This window comes from Colletotrichum godetiae (assembly GCF_030913485.1).
Source record: "Colletotrichum godetiae strain CBS 193.32 chromosome Unknown BDP55scaffold_4, whole genome shotgun sequence".
Taxonomy (NCBI): domain Eukaryota; kingdom Fungi; phylum Ascomycota; class Sordariomycetes; order Glomerellales; family Glomerellaceae; genus Colletotrichum; species Colletotrichum godetiae.
The window spans coordinates 27,799-45,189 of NW_026851252.1; the positions used below are offsets into that span (position 1 = coordinate 27,799).

At 53.4% G+C, this 17,391-nt stretch overlaps 8 protein-coding genes across 8 annotated transcripts; 6 read left to right on the plus strand and 2 right to left on the minus strand.

Annotated features, from left to right (window-relative positions):
- Window positions 1-1,526: 1,526 nt before the first annotated feature.
- On the plus strand, window positions 1,527-3,444 carry BDP55DRAFT_723784 (cora-like Mg2+ transporter; the record flags this gene model as incomplete). The annotated part of the gene is made up of 2 exons (XM_060578794.1): window positions 1,527-2,818; window positions 2,868-3,444. 2 exons carry the CDS (start codon window positions 1,527-1,529, stop codon window positions 3,442-3,444), a joined length of 1,869 nt encoding a protein of 622 aa, XP_060434847.1.
- A 391-nt stretch (window positions 3,445-3,835) lies between these two features.
- BDP55DRAFT_646116 (Tim10/DDP family zinc finger protein) lies at window positions 3,836-4,752 on the plus strand. Its single transcript, XM_060573686.1, has 2 exons — window positions 3,836-4,150; window positions 4,333-4,752. Exons 1-2 carry the CDS (start codon window positions 4,033-4,035, stop codon window positions 4,497-4,499), a joined length of 285 nt encoding a protein of 94 aa, XP_060434848.1. The 5' UTR covers window positions 3,836-4,032; the 3' UTR covers window positions 4,500-4,752.
- On the minus strand, window positions 4,753-5,957 carry BDP55DRAFT_646117 (ribosomal protein L23/L15e core domain-containing protein). Its single transcript, XM_060573687.1, has 3 exons — window positions 5,870-5,957; window positions 5,529-5,596; window positions 4,753-5,388 (listed from the first exon to the last, which is right to left on the minus strand). The coding sequence occupies exons 1-3, from the start codon at window positions 5,892-5,894 to the stop codon at window positions 5,008-5,010; spliced, it is 474 nt and encodes a 157-aa protein (XP_060434849.1). The 5' UTR covers window positions 5,895-5,957; the 3' UTR covers window positions 4,753-5,007.
- Window positions 5,958-6,351: 394 nt separating this feature from the next.
- Window positions 6,352-7,257, plus strand: BDP55DRAFT_541657 (nucleolus protein; the record flags this gene model as incomplete). Its single annotated transcript, XM_060568238.1, has 1 exon — window positions 6,352-7,257. The coding sequence occupies one exon, from the start codon at window positions 6,352-6,354 to the stop codon at window positions 7,255-7,257; it is 906 nt and encodes a 301-aa protein (XP_060434850.1).
- On the plus strand, window positions 7,172-8,173 carry BDP55DRAFT_255698 (uncharacterized protein). The gene has a single exon (XM_060566303.1). The coding sequence runs from the start codon at window positions 7,254-7,256 to the stop codon at window positions 7,926-7,928; it is 675 nt and encodes a 224-aa protein (XP_060434851.1). The 5' UTR covers window positions 7,172-7,253; the 3' UTR covers window positions 7,929-8,173.
- Window positions 8,142-9,177, minus strand: BDP55DRAFT_723789 (enolase-phosphatase E1; the record flags this gene model as incomplete). The annotated part of the gene is made up of 3 exons (XM_060578795.1): window positions 8,142-8,780; window positions 8,973-9,013; window positions 9,132-9,177. The coding sequence occupies 3 exons, from the start codon at window positions 9,175-9,177 to the stop codon at window positions 8,142-8,144; spliced, it is 726 nt and encodes a 241-aa protein (XP_060434852.1).
- Window positions 9,178-13,645: 4,468 nt separating this feature from the next.
- On the plus strand, window positions 13,646-14,452 carry BDP55DRAFT_626844 (uncharacterized protein; the record flags this gene model as incomplete). The annotated part of the gene is made up of 3 exons (XM_060571678.1): window positions 13,646-13,803; window positions 14,004-14,170; window positions 14,274-14,452. 3 exons carry the CDS (start codon window positions 13,646-13,648, stop codon window positions 14,450-14,452), a joined length of 504 nt encoding a protein of 167 aa, XP_060434853.1.
- A 1,077-nt stretch (window positions 14,453-15,529) lies between these two features.
- Window positions 15,530-15,898, plus strand: BDP55DRAFT_626845 (uncharacterized protein; the record flags this gene model as incomplete). Its single annotated transcript, XM_060571679.1, has 1 exon — window positions 15,530-15,898. The coding sequence occupies one exon, from the start codon at window positions 15,530-15,532 to the stop codon at window positions 15,896-15,898; it is 369 nt and encodes a 122-aa protein (XP_060434854.1).
- Window positions 15,899-17,391: the final 1,493 nt, after the last annotated feature.

The following is a 17,391-nucleotide window of genomic DNA, read 5'->3' on the forward strand; positions in this document are numbered from 1 at the left end:
CGGAGGATGAATCGGCGTGGTGAACAACCCCCTTGCCAAGTCGTAGGTGCAGAATGTCGGACCGTAGATGTGTGTCCGAATACTTGGTTCGGTCTGTGGTCTCGAGACGATCAACAGTTGATGATCTGGTATTACGGCGGAAGGAGCAGAGGTCTCGAAGTACCTTAGGTAAGGTAAGGTGGTAAGTAGGTAATTAAGGAACAGGTATGCCGTTTCCGAAGCAAGTCGAGCACGGACTCTGGTCCTCAGGTCTGGTTTGCAAGCTTCCACTCGGCACCATGTTCCTGCTCTAGCAGCTGCTATTGGGTGCACCTAGAGTCCAACCACAAGGCGAACGATGGGGTACAGGCTAAACAGGCTAACGGGACTGTGTGGGGTCACACGGTGCTGCCGCGGCTCCACCCCGTGGTATGACACGCCCGCGGGCACCCAGATATCCTGGCCTGGAACCTGAGAAAAAAGTCTCTCTGTCTCTCTCGGCTGGCCTGTGCCGCCACCTAGCTTAGCGACTCACTGGCTCCAAAGTCGGATTTTTACTCAGAACCGGGAAATCTTCCCTTGCATTTGATCACCTTCTGGCCGTCCCCGTCATCTTTCGGTTCCATTCACCACCAAAAATTTCACAAAAAAACCTCAACACGCTCAGGACAACAAAAAAAACCTGTCGTCCCAACTCCTTTTTCTGTGCAAACCAAATCTTTGCTCATTTGATTGTGCAGCAGTCAGAGCAGCTTTCTTCTTCATCAGATTAGTCTGACCTTGTTCCGGTTGTTGATCCAGCGACCTACCACAACAATCGCATACTGTTTCCGGACGACGAAGACAAAGTCCCGCACCCTTGGGTCGCCATTCGCACCACCGACGACCATTGTACCTCGATCGTCATCCGATTCCCCCAACACCGCTCGTATAAACAAACAACTACCTCGACGACCTTATACACCATTGCATTTTTCGAACTGCGGGATAAACAGTAAAATCGCAATCGACTTTCGAGTTCCCTAGGTCGAAAGACCCACTTGATATTCTACCCGACACTTCAAACCACCAAGTTGGCTTCACTCGCAGCTGACGCTACCTCTCCCACCTGTTCACTCCGAGGTCCTGGTTTCTGGGTCTACAGCGGAGTGCACAAGAAACCTCCGTAATCAGGTTTCAATATCGAAAAAGGAATAATTGGAAACATCACATCACATCTTCAGCATCTTTGCGCGTTAACGCTGTCTCCTCAGCGTATACGCACCTTCTTGGGACTGGCACGACCACAGCCACCCTGGAAGCTCGCTACCCTTTCAGCGCACACCGCGCCGGCCGCGCGGAGTGCGATTCGGCTACGGTCTACATTGAATACGCATCAGTTATGGGTATTTCCGCCTGATTCAAGAGTTGCGGAGGCCTTCCAAGAGGAACGAGTTTGAGACTTATGACCCATTCCCCTAAACGGGCTACCCACACACGAGCAGGTTAATCCTTTTGTCGGCTGTTGAAACAAGCAATACCACCAGCTTTCAGCCCCAAACCTCAATATGTCTGACCACGAGGAGAACATCTCTGAGGGTGGATTCAAGACGCCGATCCCTGAGCTCGACGACCACCGCCATCAGGTCGCCACCAGCCCTCACCCGGAGCGGCCTCGGAGGGGCACTTTCGATACGCTTTATGGAGCGCGCTTGCTTGGACCCGACTCGATATCCGGAGAGCGGTCGCCAAGCATTCGGGTTCGGGACTTTGAAGAGGCAATTGTCGATGACGAGGGAGGGGACGTCTCGCCGCATGCGCGACGGGTCCGTCGACCGACCGTTGAGACCATCACTGATCAGAGATCCATCTCCCCGCCCAATTCGGTCAAGGCCTTTGCTGAAGCGCGCCGCCGCGAGCGTGGTATGTCTTTCTCCGAGTCCAAGGCCGAGAGGAAAGGCAGTGAAGAGAACCTGCATCGCGCCGGCTCAATCAGCAGCCGTCGTAGCCATCGCAGTCGACCTTACACGGTGGATGACGGCGCCAGCTTGGCCACCAACCAGTCAGCGGAGGAGGATGTTTGCTTCCCTCTTCAAGATCCCCGGCGCAAAGACCAGCTGTACATCGACTTTGACTACTTGGAGAATTTCGTCCAGTCTGACCAGGCGTCGCGAACGGCTAGTCGCCGCGACTCTCTCCGTGCCTTCCCGGATTTACGACAGACACAGACGTCTGAGGCCCAGCCTCAGCTGCAACTCAGCACTGTAGATGGAGATATTGTCAATATGCCATCTGACACCTCTGATGAGCAGGAGATCTCAGAGAAGGAGCATCTCGCCGAAGAGGCTAAGAATAAGTCTGCGGCTGCCCAACAGCCTCTGGACCCTAACCGGTTCAGCTTCTTCTCTTCGGCTTGGGAATCAACGATTCACGCGGCAGAACTCGGGGACTTGGTTCTTCCCGGCGAGGATCTTCGGGGCCTTTTCACGCTTCCGGCCGATGAGTCTGACGGAGTTTGGTGGTTGAACGTCAACAATCCTACGAAGGAGGAGGTAACCGCCATCTGCAAAGCATTCGGTATCCATCCCTTGACGATTGAGGATATTACGACCCAAGAGGCGCGGGAAAAGATTGAGCTGTTTCCCTCGTACTACTTTGCAAGCTTTCGATCCTTTACCCCGGTTCAGGAAGACGACGGCTTGGAGTACGAGCCGTACAACCTCTACGTCGTCGTCTTCCGCGAGGGTACCCTGAGCTTCAGCTTCGAGCCTAATGCCCACGCTTCTCACGTGCGCAAGCGTATTGCCCTGCTCAGGGATTACGTTGCGTTGAGCAGCGACTGGATTTGCTATGCTCTCATGTAAGTGGACAAAGCCGAATGTCAATACCCGTGCTAATATGTTGTATAGTGACGATATCGTGGATTGCTTTGCTCCAGTCATCCGTGACATTGAATTGGAGGCTGACGCCATTGAGGACGGTGTCTTTGTAGCCCGCGAGGACGATTCAAACCAGTTTCTGCGGTCCATTGGCCGAGTGCGCAAGAACACCATGGCTCTAATGCGCCTTCTTGGAGGCAAAGCTGATGTCCTGCGAGGCTTTACCAAGCGTTGCAATGAGAACTACAAGGTTACCCCTCGCATGGACATTGGACTTTATCTTGGCGATATACAGGATCACGTCGTCACTATGGTCACCAACCTCGGCCACTTCGAAAAGATCCTGTCTCGCTCCCACAGCAATTACTTGGCCCAGCTTTCTATCAACAGTATCTCCCAGGGTACACACACGAACTTGGTGCTCAGCAAGATCACATTTCTGGCGTCAATTCTCGTTCCACTCAACCTCGTTTGTGGACTGTTCGGCATGAACGTTCCGGTTCCTTTTGCGGACACTTCTCTTGTTCCATTCTTTGTCATCCTTGGAAGCTTGATTCTCTTCAGCGTTGTTAGCATGACGTTGGCTCGCAAGTACAAGTACATCTGACGAACGCATTGGGGCGCTGCTGTCAAAGCTGCGACTTGGTTCCTTTGCATGCCGCTATACTAGTAGGGCATGAGGTATAATCGTGATGGCTTGTACAAGCAATAAAACAAGCAATGGGATTGGATAATGGTATTGTTCTGTCAGATAATCGACTTTAGTTTTAGTCTTGGTAGATGCGAGAGAATAATAAGCGGTTTCGAGGTGCTTCAAGACATGTCCCATTGAAACTACGCCTGGAATCGACAAGGCTTGTTCAATCCACAATTCACTATCATGGAAGTTGAGAAAGAGGTTTCTTGCACTGCATTGCCTACTTGGCTTGTTTGTGAATGCCTTAATGATGATGACTGTCCCTTGGTTTCTGAGCTACGCACAGACTCAACCAATGGGAGAAGTCCATGTTATAGTGGAGACAAAAAAAAAGCTGGATTCAAGGAGCACCAGACGGCAAACACTTCGAGACTTTCGACCTCTACCATACTACTTACCTTTCGTCGCAACCAACATACGCCCTCCTTTCGGTACTCGCAATCCATATCGAAGAACGATACTGTCAATCACAGGGCAAACTATCCCACAGCCGCAACCATGGACTCTTCAAGGTCAGCGCTCGAGAACTCTGACCTCGACAAGCTTAACGACAAGGACAAGCTCGAGCTCCGCCAATTCCTCGCCAATGAGCAGCAGAGATCTCAGATTCAGTCACGTTAGTATACCCCCTTCACCCGTGGAATTACGTACCCGGGGAATATGGCAGATTGAAGGCGATGGGAGACTGTAGAGGAGGGATTGGTAGCACACACGTGCGCGGTCCCGGCCTCGCGCGGTTCAACCGGATGGCGGCGCAGCAAGAAAATAACTGGCAGCTAATTCGAATCATGATATTAGAAACCCACGCTCTGACCGAGATTTGCTGGAAGAAGTGCGTCAGCGGCTCGATCCGCGGCTCGAAGCTGGATAAGGGCGAGGAGGGATGCCTGGCCAACTGCGTTGACAGATTCCTCGACGTCAACTTCCTTACGATGAAGCACCTGAACAACATGCGCTCTGGCTAAAGGGGTCGGGAGGGACTGTCGGAGAATCCGCCCATGCTGGAGAAAACAGAAAACGGAACGCTTGGAAACGGTATGCTCGAATGAGAAACGGTAGACCGGATTAGACTGGGTATAGGGGGAGAACCTCTTACGGAGGTTGCTCATGTACAAGCATATGTATAACTATGTTACGAGATAGAATGGGAAACCCATCGTCATACAACGCCATCTGGCACATGTCACATTGATTTCACAATTGCAAGTTGACGTTTCGATGGACGAAATTTGTCACAGGAAGCGAATTCCGCATTCATGAGCATTTTTGAGACTGAACACGGTCATGGTACCCCAGCCTGAGTACCGGGAGAATCGATTGGTGCCCTCGAGGAGATGCCACTCCTGGGGAATCTGTATCAACAACCTTGAGACGCCCATGCCAATGCCTTTTACAGTCAATGAACCCGAATAGCTTTTTACTTTTTCATTTCCCATTCCCACTTCCAGTCCCTAGCGAAAGGTAATATCCGCTTTAAACGAGAGCCAGCTTGGTGGCGGCGATGTCAAGAGCATCGACGTCGGGGGTGAGACGGGCGTAGGCCTTCTTGGAGCCGTCGGGGCGGATCAGGGTGTTGATCTTGACGGTGTCGATGTCGTAGAGCTTCTTGAGAGCCTGCTTGATCTGGGCCTTGTTGGACTTGACGTCGACGATGAAGACGAGGGTGTTGTTCTCCTCAATCTTCTTCATGGCGGACTCGGTGTTGAGGGGGTGGACAATGATCTTGTGCTCGTCGAGGCGGGGGGCGTGGGGGATCGACTTGCGGGGGAACTTGGGAGCGCGCGAGACGACGAGGGTCTTGGGGCGGTGGAACGAGGTGGTGTAGCGGACCTTGTTCTTGTAGTGACCGTGGGCCTAAGGAAGATGGTTGTCAGCTTCCTGCTTGTTTTTTTTGTTTTGTTTTTTGCAGATAGTGCCCGTCACTTCATGGACAACGAAGATTATCTTTTTCCCTGGAGTATAACGGGAGAGTGTTCATGTTTGCTTGTACTTACACCCTTCAGGGCAGCCTTGGCAGCGTTGTTGGCCTGCTTGGAGCCCTTAGGCGCCTTGGAGGCACCGCCTAGAGTAGAGATGTCGCATCAGCAATCGCTCTTTATTTTCAAAAGAACTCGCAAAATCTGCTGTAGCATGATGCTCCGGGAGAAGAGAGGCTTCGGCGTAGAGATTGTTGGTGTTATCCCCCGTTCCGTCACCGTTCTGCCCATTGCTGTCGACGAAACAAGAGATTTTGTCGAGTCGCCATTGTGTGCGGGTTTTGTGTGTATAAAAGTTGGGAGTGTTGCGCTCGCAAGTGTATAGTTCCTGCTGCTGCCGGGAGTTGGTTTTCAAGTACCTTTCTTCGCGTCCTTGGGGGCCATTTTGACTGATGGGGATGTTGGCTGGTTGGGCGGGTTAGCTGGTTGTCGTCGGTGTCGAGTTCGAATGGAAAAAGAAGAGATTCCGAAAGTCAAATGTTTTTTCTCATCTGTGGGCTTAGGGTTGAATTGGTCTGTGCATGTCGATTCGTTATCTTATCGTATCCGAAGAGGCGGGGAAAGCAAAGTGGAAAATCATTCCGCCGGTGCTGGCAACCTACCTAGTCTAACTCAACCTGGCGCTTGCCGAATGGAAACGGACCGCTTATGTAAGGCTCGACTTACACTCATCGAGCAGGGGAAGAAAAAAATCCACGGCACCTGCGAGGTCGATTTTGATATTGACTTCATTGAGTATTCTCAAAACTCATTCGAAGTGCTCGACTCAGGAGCACAAACACCAAGTCTTCTTGATTCTCATTCTGGTCTTCCTCCTTCTCCCAAAACAAGCGTCGGAAACATGGGAAGGACCAAGTCCGCCAACAAGCTGTTGTCAAGAGGCCGCCCTCCCACTATCAAAAAAGCAAAGTCAATCTCTCGCAAGGAGACGAGAACGCTTATCAACACTCACCACACACTGCAGAAGAAGCGCCAACAAGCATTGGCTCGAAATGACGAGAAAGAGGCAGCTGCGGTTGCAGCCGAAATTTCTGCCCTCGGCGGGCTAGAGGAGTACCAGCGAGCCAGTCTCCAAGGCCAACGAGTAGATCGCGGCGGGGACAGCTCAAGAGTTCTCCTCGACTGGTTGCGATCAGCCGATCTCCAGCCCCTGAAGTCCAAGAGCAGTCGAGATGAGTGGAAGGACGAGGGCGCTGCGCATTGCCGATTGCGAATGCTCGAGGTGGGCGCTCTCAGTACCGATAACGCTTGCTCCAAGAGCGGCTTCTTCGATATGACTCTCATCGACCTCAACAGCCAACGAGCGGGCATCGTTCAGCAGGATTTCATGGAGCGACCTCTACCAATGGACGACTCGGATCGGTTTGACATCATATCACTCAGCTTGGTGGTCAACTACGTTCCTGACCACTCTCTCCGCGGTGAGATGCTTCTCCGCACGCTTTCATTTCTCCGTCAGCCCGGAGACGATCTATCGGATGCTACTCGCGCCCTGTTTCCCTCACTTTTCTTGGTCCTCCCCCGAAGCTGTGTTGACAACTCGCGGTACTTCTCTCAGGATCGGTTGGTCGAGATCATGACGTCCTTGGGATACGTCCAACTTGAGGGAAAGATCACGAACAAGCTTGTCTACTCATTCTGGAAGAGAAAGAATGCTCCAAGCAAACCGCTGCCCGCATTTGCCAAGAAGGAGCTCAACCCGGGTCTGAATCGTAACAACTTCACAATCACACTGAAGGGTCCATGATTGCGTGCCACCAGATTGAACCATTGCTTTGGTCTCAGGAGCCGGCTAGCAGATCATCAAGTGCGTTGAAAACAGGACGTCGCCATTGTCATTATGATCAAAGACGGGCCCCAATCACAATTCTGGCTGCCTTTTTGGGGGCAATACTGGACGATCAGACGCCGAGGCGGGCCTTGAGGTGGTGCAAGTTCCAAGCGTTTTCCCCTCACAGCGATCGGCAGACGATCATCAATATTCTCGCATCCGTTTGGACGCCTCGAAGAAGTCACGTTTCCAATAAGCCAACGATGACCTATATTGTGGGACGTATGTCGTCTGCACGACGAGTCCACGATAAACCCCGCCGTCTGGGCATTTGGCAAGCGCCCGTTGCAAGCGAGGGGCCGCCACGGCTGCTTTCACCTGCCTTCCACAGGACGGACGAGGCCATGTTCTACATCTGGATCAATCGGCAATCCATGCGAGACAAAATATGGACTTTGTCGGCTGCTGCGGAACCTCTGGCGTTTGGATGGGGCGTCAAGGTCTCGAGCTCCAGTCGAAACAGCTTCGACCTGCCTGTTTCTCACAAGATGGCCATCTCGTTTCCGGTCTCTTATCAGCTGTTGCGGGTAAAGCTAGGTATGAGATCCCACGTGTCTGAAGCCGAGGAATGGGCGACTGGCATCTAGAACAGACTTGGCTTGAAGAGTAAGGGATAAGGATGGAAGGGACAAGAGATGTGGAATTGTGCAGTCGACGGAGATGGGAAAGCTGAAGATGGTGTTCACCGGATGCAGACTGTATTCGAGGCGTTTCCATGCCGGTTTGTCTCCAATAGCGCTACCAAAAGTCTAGGAGGAACATTCGTCGTCGGGTACCCCGCAAGTCAAATTAGTCGCGTATCAGTGTTTTGATCCAAGGCCGTTGAGTTCGTTGAAGTCTCTGATCGGCTGCAACGTTGAGCTCAGGTCGTCCGGGAGTGGTGCGTTGCCGGGGCGGACGACGGGAATGCTCTGCATTCCGGCCTTGATTGCGGCTGTGACTTCGTTGGGGTTGTCACTGAGAAATAGCCATTCCTCAGGCTTGGTGTCGGCGAAGTTTGACAGGATGGAGGCATAACTGCCGGGCTCAGTCTTGAGGCCGGCGTTGACTGTGTCGAACCAGCCCGAGATGAGGGGCGTCAAGTCCGCCGGCTGAGCATCTGTGTAGCCAAAGAAGAGCTTTTGGGCGGGAACAGAGCCAGAGGAGTAGATGACGAGGCGTAGGCCGGCTTCTTTCCAGGACAAAAGACGTTCAGCGACATCCGGAAAGAGAGGCGCCTTGATTTCACCCGACTTGTAGCCCTCTTTCCAGAGGTAGCCCTGGAGGGCCTTGAGGTACGAGGCCTTGACATCGCGTTTGACGAGGTCGCGGAAGTGCGCCTCGAAGACTGATCGATCAGATACGCAGTCCTCAGGGAACGCATTACGGTAGACTGCAAATTCGGAATTGTCCCATTGCTTGTCTAGGGCTGCCGGAAGGGCATCGACGGCATACGGGTACTGGAAACCGAGACATCAGCACCGGATTGACAGCGGCGGGACTGTGCCGCCGTGGGAGCATGCGCACGGTTGCCCGGCTCGGAATGACAGAAACCACCTCCGTGCCATCGGAGACCTCGAGAGAGTCATCCGGAGGGGGCCGCAAATTACCCGATGGACAAGGGGGTGGGTGGTTGGGGTGAGACGACGTACCAGCACATCTTTGACGAAGGATATGGGACAAACGGTTCCTTCTGCATGTTTGGAAAATCTCGAATCAGTATGGGCAATGTTATCGAGACTTGAGTCCACAAATGCAACAAGATTATTCTGGATGCGGTGAGTTCGGCTTCAGGTAAGAAAGGCGCTCACCGATATCGAGCAATACGACACTAATAGCGCCGAGGTTGTGGGCCATTGTGTGAGCTGTCTATAGGGAGAGAAAACTTGGTAATTTGGTACTGTGCGTTGTCGTGACAAGGTGAGGCAGCAGGAAGGGCAAAAAAATTTAATTCCCGAGGTGACACGTCGAGACGGTGAGACTCAGAGGCGCGACGCGCGATCAGACTTTTTTTCCCTTTCTTTGCGATTGTCTTTCTCGCTTCCAGATTGTGAAATCCTTCAGCGGCGTTTCGAAGAACTGTTTGCTCTCCCAATTCAAGCTTTCCGCATTTCAACGGAGGCAGGTTGGCTGGCGCTAGCTAGTTCATGCATGAAGGTTGTGACGGCGGGAGATTAGAAGAAGGCGGTCAAGCCAGCGTCCGGAAGTCGAGTAGGGCCGGAACGGGAAAACGCGGTTGCAGAGCTGCAGACTTGCCGTGTGGATGCCCGGTGCAGGTGAGAGTTGGTGCGAGGTGTGCCTTGTGTGATGTGTGTGTGATTGTGTGTGTGCCCGTGTAAGAGAGAGAGAGAGAGAGAGAGAGTTGGGCTGCGCAACGCCGCAAAGGTGTGTGTGAGTGGAGATGGCGAATAAGGTCGCAGAGGGCTACACCAACCCAGGCGTGCCATGGTAGCAGCCGGTGACATGGCCCAATAGCAGCAGACTGTTAAGACATCGATTGCATGACCAGGACTAACACTGAAGCAGCGGTGAAGACTGAAGAGGGAGGATTCAATTGGGGGCGATATCAAGCTGCAGCGGCTGGAACGAGTCCGTCGTCCGCGGACCAGCCGACGACAGTGGCAGAGTGGCTCTTGTTCCAAGGCTTCATGTAGCGAGTAGGCAGGTGGATTGGAACATTTTGCGGCCGGACGGTGGACTCGGGGGCCGGAAAGGGGGGAGCCGGCGGGAAGCTGGTTGCGAGTCCGTCACGCGTCAGGCGGTCTGGTTCCCTCCATCGTGAGAATTTGACAGGTCACCGGTGAACTCGAGAGAAGCGCAAAGAAGGTCGTCGTCCGGTCCTTCGTACGGGCGTCGACGGACCCAAGGACGATACGCTCGGGTACCTTGCGTGGAGCACACCGGCCTTGTTCCCGAGTCCTTTCAACGGACGCCTGGTTCAGGTCGCCGGCCGAGAAGCCTGGGATTTGGCAACTTGGTTAGGCTGATTATGGTATCGAGAAACCCCATACCTGCCCGAGATCTAAGGAACGGGAGTCCAGAACCACAACGAGCACGCCAGAAAGGTCCTGACCGAATGTGTTGGAGAATGGAGCTATCTCTTGGCTTGATTGGAAGTTTGATAGCTCTTGACAGGTTGACACTCTGAGAGGTGAGAGGCCAGATACAAGCGCTGCGGTTAACAAGGCTATTGGGCTGGAGTTCTGAAGTGGCTGATGGTTTCTTTTCTTTTTTCCTAATCCGTTCGGCCCCCTCCCCCCCCCCCCCCCCCCCCCTGCCGATGAGACCTCCGACACACACGCCGTGCCCTTTTCGTGCAGTCTCATCGTTACTGTGCTTCCATCCAATCGTGCCTCTCTGCGATATCAATCCTTGTCACATCTGTGATCTCGTGGTACGACAATCTCCCTACTTTACGAATACCAGCGCCAGAATGCCGCAAGGGGCATGGGGAATCGGGATGTCAACCACAATGCAAACAAACATTGCCGAGACGGACTTGGAATGGAAACGGCCACGGCGACAGCAAGGGTCCATGAATTGGCGTTGAGTAACAAGCCACACGACATTTGGACCCCTTTGTTTCTGAGCACCTAATCTGCACGAAGTACTCCGTAGCCTGGCCTGGAGATGCATCTGTCCGCCGCATTCGACAAGTGTGGCAGTTGAGCCAGACTACCCGCTAATTGCGCCATGCCGTTCTGATGCTCTCTCTCCTCGTTCGATAGAGCTCGAGCTTCGGAGGGGTCCCGCTCCAACAAGCAACGTGTCTCGCTGACATATGATGGTGATGAGCGGACCATTGGTGTTGGTATATGCCAATGGACAAGCGGCGGATCAAGACCGAGCAGACGGGTGCGAACGGCGTGAATCTCGCCCAATGCCGAACGGACGCAAGATGTACTCAACATCACGATACGTCACGCCTTCTTCTCGTCTACTTGCCATTGTGGATTCAAATCTGCCTTGACTGGCCTAACAGTCTGAGGGTCGGAAATGCGTTTGCTGTCGTTGCGCTAGCACGTCCTCGTGCTAGAGTCCCAACGGTGTGAATCAATGGGAAAACCTGGAAGCTTGATGGAAGAAAGCGCGGCGCACGGCCTGCTTCGTGGGATCTAGTTGCACCGCGAGAAACGAAGAAAGTCACGAAAGAGCGAGGACAGGGAGAGAGAGACGGTGAAGACTTTCGGACCGCGTGGCCAAGAGAAGAATCAACAGTCTCTCGAGTCTCGATGACCACGCGCGGCGGCATCACGGACCCTGGCTCTAGTCCGATTATCGCCTCCGCAACACGCAACTGAGGGCGAGGTCAACAAACCTTTTTTTTCCTTCTTTCTTCCTGCTGGCCACATGTGCTTTCGCCGCCGCCGCCGCTTGACACATCGTCTCACGAGCTTGGACAGAGATTTGGAGCCGGTGACGGTAAGGTTGATAGAGCGGTATGAGTGACGGGGCGAAACATCAACGTATTACGGAGTTGGTGGAAGAGTCAGATACGGTGGTTGAAATCGAGGTACCTAGGAACTTGGATATCACACAACTCAATCTACCTGGGAAGTAACTTCAGGACACGTCTGATGATATTAGTGAGAGTCACATCATTGCGAGCATTGTTGATAGAAGCCACCGCGTGCTTCCGTCACATCCCGAGTACACAGTGAAACGTACAGATACCCGGTGTTCATTCCCGTGAAGCTCGCCGCTCGCGGCGGCGGGGTCATCTTGGACGCCGGCGACGATCCGTGGCGCTCGCCCGCCTGTTCCGTGTCCAACGCATCCTTCTCCCTTTTCGTATTGCGGCTGACCAGTCACATTGGTCAGTTTTATTCGCCAACAAGTTACAACGAAGTTACTGTTTCCTGCCAGCCGCAAAAAGCAAAACACCTGCAAAACGCTCTACTCATCTAGAAGGGGTCGTTTGGTTGGTTGGTGATGGTGGTGGTGGGGTAGTATCGTGGCATGCTTTGCTTTACAAGACATTCTGTCGCCTAAGCGAAGTCAGTTTGGTGTAGTACCGGTACCACCAGATAGGGCGGCAAGACGAGACAAGCCATGGAGTCTATCAAACGTTGAAGCGAGACATTGTAATCAGCTGTTGTTCAGAGTTCTGATTTGTTTCTATCAGTTGATGCCTGCACCGCCTACTGCTGGATCTTGACTGGCACTTTACAAGCCTCCCCCCATTGCCCGCAGTAATAAGCGTACTGCGGCATTGAGGCTTTCGTATGTTCCTACGTCTCTGACTCTCTCGCGAAGAGTGGGGATCGATTCCAGGTGGCGGGGGACATTTCTTCAGGGTCATTCATTCAGCAGTGAGACCACTATTGCCCGGTCACACGACCAAGTCGTTGGGGAACGGAGTGGCACCGGGGATGTGGAAAGACGTGGTGACTCGTAAGAAGCAGTCGAACGCCGACTGCGGCCCCCCATTTCCCGTTCCGATGGAAAAGGAGGTCATGGTTACACTCATGTTATGAGTGATACCTGTATCTGATTCTCCATACCTTCATCATCGTCGACCCGGCCTGCCGAACCATCGAGCTATGCCAGGGATGCGTTTCCACACGACAGGAGTCAAGTTGGCGAACTCCGCGATTATTACGTCGTCTGGATGGCACACACATACTATACTGGGTTGTATACTTGTTCACTTTCCCCGAGGTGCACATGGTAAACTGAGATGAAGGGAAACTTGCGGACCACGCATCCCACGAACCTTTCGTAAGAACCAGTTTGGGTTCAATGGGGGATGACGAAGAGCGCCAACCTCTGAAACACTCTCGAGGAGCGGCCGTGATCGGCATCAGCCATGGCTCAGCGTCACGGGCGCTAAGTACACATAGCAGAAGCATCAGCTCTGAGCCTGTGAGCAGTGTATGTAAAGGCCTCTTTGGGGGCCCAGCTTTTGAGGTGAGGTGGCCTTGGGGAGCACTGGAGGGTCACATCAGCGTTCAATGATCGGACGAAGGTTTGACGTTAGAGCCCCTCCCCAGACCTCGGACTGGGCCAGATTGTCGATACGAAGCAAGGGGGTGAGCGGGTTCAAGGTTTCTAATGTCGCCATGTTGCGAAGCTGTAATTAAGGACACTTTGGATGGACAATTGTACATAGAACGCAGATCCGTTCGTTGGCTTACGGCCAAAGATTGGGAGTGAACCGGAAGGAGGAACCGTGAAAGATAGCTACCTCATCTACGATAATGCAAGATAAAGCTCTCCGCAGGCGCAGTGTCCCACTCGTATCAACGGCCCACGGGTCATTTGAGATAATCATTCTGGGGTAACTTGTAACAGAGAGGGGAGAGCACTGAGATTGGGACCCTTCATGGAGGAGGGGTGGTTAGACCCCAATCAGGAAGCGACCCATGAAAGCCCGTTTTCTTGTTCTGGAAAGTCGATGGAGAAGGATTCGTGGCACAGGGCCGGCGGCGCTTGGGGACCTCCCAAGTTCGTGGAAACTCTGGGGAACACTCGTGGCCGTCCGTGAGCATTTCGCTTTCCCTCCCCTCCAAGCATGGATGAGAGAGTTCAGACTCCAGAGGGGCGGCCTGATAACAGAGAACGCTGGCTGGTTGTGCGAACAAGATACGGGACGGGATTGACAGTAAGGATACTTTGAACAGGTCCGCGACGCGATAAAATGATGTCGAGCGGGTGCGATTATACTTCTGTCCCATCTGCAGGTCGAAAGGAGTGCAGTGTCATACGACCAATGAGACCAAGGCAAGTGAGCAAGTGAAACAGAACCCCAAGGAATCCAGTCGAGAGATTGTAGGAAATAAACAGCTGGCGTTGTTGGCTGGCGTGCTGACTGTCTGGGCAGTGGGCACCGTCTCTGCCATTCTGGATAGTAAGTACACAGGCACACATGTACTGAAGGTAACGGAGGGGTTCAAGACCGTTGGGGAAACGGTTGGTCAGTATCCGTAATCTTCATAGCTGCAAAGTAATAGGCAGTGTTCGGTTATTAGGTATTGACTCTGCCTCTTTACGTTCTCAAGAGTCTCGAACTCTCAGCCCCAACTCCAAGTTGCTAAGAAACTCTCCACGTCGCCTCTGCTGTAATGAGAAGGAGGCAAGAGCAAGCAATGGCACTGATAGTCTGGCAATGAGAGTTGAACAACTGTCCTGACTCCTCCTTACTCTGACATATCCACAAGACTTTTGTTGGGACGGGAGTCATAGGACTGGGCAACTGACGTGACGAGTGGCGAACCTGCTACTATTCTTGTTCAGGGGACCTGGGGGATGGTGGACGTGGCCTGTACCGCGGCAATGCACTCCAATTTCGGTCCACGGCCAAATGACCAAATGACCAAATAACGATATTCTTCAGCCATGATCCAGGTCCACGTTTTCCGAGAAGACTGGATCCCACACCCTTTGCGAGCCGGCGAGCATACGGGAGTACACTACATACTGGACCCGTTACGTTGCCACTCTATCTTTGGAAGCTAAGCCATAACAGGCACGTCCATTCAGTTGAGATATCCAGATCTGCGAATCAGCATGGATAGCTTATGTAACAAAACACCCAATAGGAATAGCCGTGGTCGTGGCGTGGATGCTTAAGTAGTCACGGGGTCTTCCGAATTCCAGGGACGGATAAGGCGACCTTACCTAACCAGAACGACGAGTTCACGATCAATAAAGCCCACCGGGAGCGTGACATAATATTTGGAGAAAGGGCCTCTTTTTCCTCTGGACGATATCCACACGGTGGCTCATTCCGGCACCGCGTCCACTGACCGAAGGAAACGCCCTCGGCAGTTTGTTCATGTTGTATTCGTACCAAGTATCCAGACGGGATACGCAAATGCAGGCTCAACTCAATGAGGCCCAGAGTTCTCTGGCGGCTGGCCAGCGCTGCTGGTACCCGTACCTGGCAGACACGCGAGACTTGTATGGGCGCCAGGAGCGAATGAGAGCCTGGCGATGGTTTGCTGGCACTATGACTTGTTAGTTTTGGATCTAAGGCCGTCTGGACCCCGTCGATCGCCCTCTGTCTCTCTCACTCATTGTGCAAGAAAGGTTGCGCGCTTCCCGCTGCGACCGCCCTACACTATGTCTGTCCGTCGATGCTGCAGGCGGCAGGCGATTTGGAGCCCGTCTCAACGGGAGGGAGGCCTGGGGGGGCTTGGCCTGGCACCCCGGATTGTCGACGGGCCTGACTGGCTGGCGACGGCTGCCGTGGCAGAAAAGAAACACAATGAGCATGGCAGCATGGCTTGGCTTTTTCCTGGCGCTGGCAGCCTGCATGCATTTCGCTGCTTCGCAGTACGCGGCAGTCATGTCGAATTTGGAGCTGTCGACAACCAGACGCTGTGTGAGCTGTACTTGCCGACCACGTACCCCCCAGGGCGGTGTGGCGACTAGAGACGCATCCAAGTGGATCCTGCTTTGCAAGGACGGTTGGCAATGGTTGGCTGTGCCCGTGGTGGCTGTCAGGTACGTAGCCGGTAGTGCATTGACGACAGCCATGCAATACGCTGGATTTTGGCGCGGGTGCTCTGTACGGAGTCGCAGTACGGATACTTGCCTGGGCTCACTTCATGGCGTCGCTTCCACGGGACGGTAGGCTCTCCGTCGATACATGCTTACCGTCCACCACCGTCCACCGTCCACCGTCCACCGTCCAACAATGATCTACCGTGTAAGAATAAACGTTGGAGCACGTTCCTTCCCAGGTATTCGCAATACCTTGGCTTCTCGGTGCCATCCATTCAGATGGTATCCGTACGTTTCTCCTTTCTAGGCTCTCTGTCTTCCTCATTCATACATCTACTTCCATAACAGTCCACAAGGGAGTACCACTCTGTGACAAAAATATCATCACTCGCACGCAATGCTGCCGTTGAGGTCTTATCATGCCAATCATCAATATTGCACGAAGCCGCAGAGCGATAGAGCTAATCAGAAGATTCAGAGAGGGGAATATAGTTTGAGACCTCGAGTGTTCAACCCCAGACGGTCCCTTGCAGCCACTTCGCACATCAGACCTTGGACCTTCATCGCCAGCGAGTTTGCGAACATCCCCCCCCCCCCCCCCCCCCCCCCCCCCGGTCTAACAGCCTGCCAGCCATTCGCGGATTCATGCACTTCGCAGGGGTTCGCCCGCTGTCTCAAGGAAACTTCCCACATCTCGAACCAAGTTTCCGAGAGGCCCTTGTCAGTCGCACTGTCCCGCCGGTCAATCTCCCATCCCCCCTGATCTTGGGTTTGCGAGATACATCTGATTCTACTGAGATTACCTGCCATCTCCCGCACCATCGGCCCCCTCCGAGACGTACCTCGCTACTGGACTTCGTCATAGTTACGCTGCTGCACGAGTTTGATTGCTTTGCAGACACCCCTCACTCCAGCGTTCTTCGTAGGTTGTTATTGTTGCGGCGGCCGTATTGTTGATGTTTATGTTGATTGACAAAGTTATTCGGCTCCGACCCCGTGTCTACTTGGTTGCGTCGGCCAATATACACAACAACTACATACATAGCGGCAACGCATTCTCGTCTTACGTATCAACACAGTGGTATCACCGGCTACCCAGAGATTGCGTGTTTTGGTCTTTGCTTTCGTCTTAAATTCGCCATCCATCGAAGCCAATAGAAGTCACAGCGGACGATTTTGGTGCCGTGTACTCCGTCATGAGCAATCAAGTTTTATCAATCAAAGCGGTCTCGTTGAGCCGTCCGCGCCGACGATGAGTAACAGCACAAGACCCCGTCTACCATTCGCCGGAGCGGGCACGGAGTTACCTCTTTGCCCCCTTCTCTTTTCCCAGTGGACTCTGGAGAGGATCCCGAGAGGTATGACTCTTGCCTCCTCGCTGGCAGCTCCCAGTTCCAGCAAGTTACGGGGCCGGAGAGATGATGGAATGGGTTCTCAAGACGGGGCGGACGGGTACAAGTTGGGCGAGAATCACCGTGCCGGGACCCGTTGGTTATCCACCGTGGGTTATGTCAATAGTCAGCTGGTCTGGTACACCTGGCCTGGCCGCTGAGTGATGCAGACAGATGTGCTCTTCTGTGCTTGTGTGCTTGGGTAAGTCGATGAAGTACGGACACCTCGTTC

Excerpts from the sequence above, each read along its gene's own strand:
- BDP55DRAFT_646116 (XM_060573686.1), top strand. The coding sequence starts at position 4,033 with ATGGACTCTTCAAGGTCAGCGCTCGAGAACTCTGACCTCGACAAGCTT. Across the intron at positions 4,151-4,332 it reads GAGATCTCAGATTCAGTCAC|AAACCCACGCTCTGACCGAG; the intron begins GTTAGTATACCC and ends TCATGATATTAG.
- BDP55DRAFT_646117 (XM_060573687.1), bottom strand. The coding sequence starts at position 5,894 with ATGGCCCCCAAGGACGCGAAGAAAG. Across the intron at positions 5,597-5,869 it reads CCCCAAGGACGCGAAGAAAG|GCGGTGCCTCCAAGGCGCCT; the intron begins GTACTTGAAAAC and ends TCTCTACTCTAG. Across the intron at positions 5,389-5,528 it reads CCAAGGCTGCCCTGAAGGGT|GCCCACGGTCACTACAAGAA; the intron begins GTAAGTACAAGC and ends CATCTTCCTTAG.
- BDP55DRAFT_255698 (XM_060566303.1), top strand. The coding sequence starts at position 7,254 with ATGATTGCGTGCCACCAGATTGAACCATTGCTTTGGTCTCAGGAGCCG.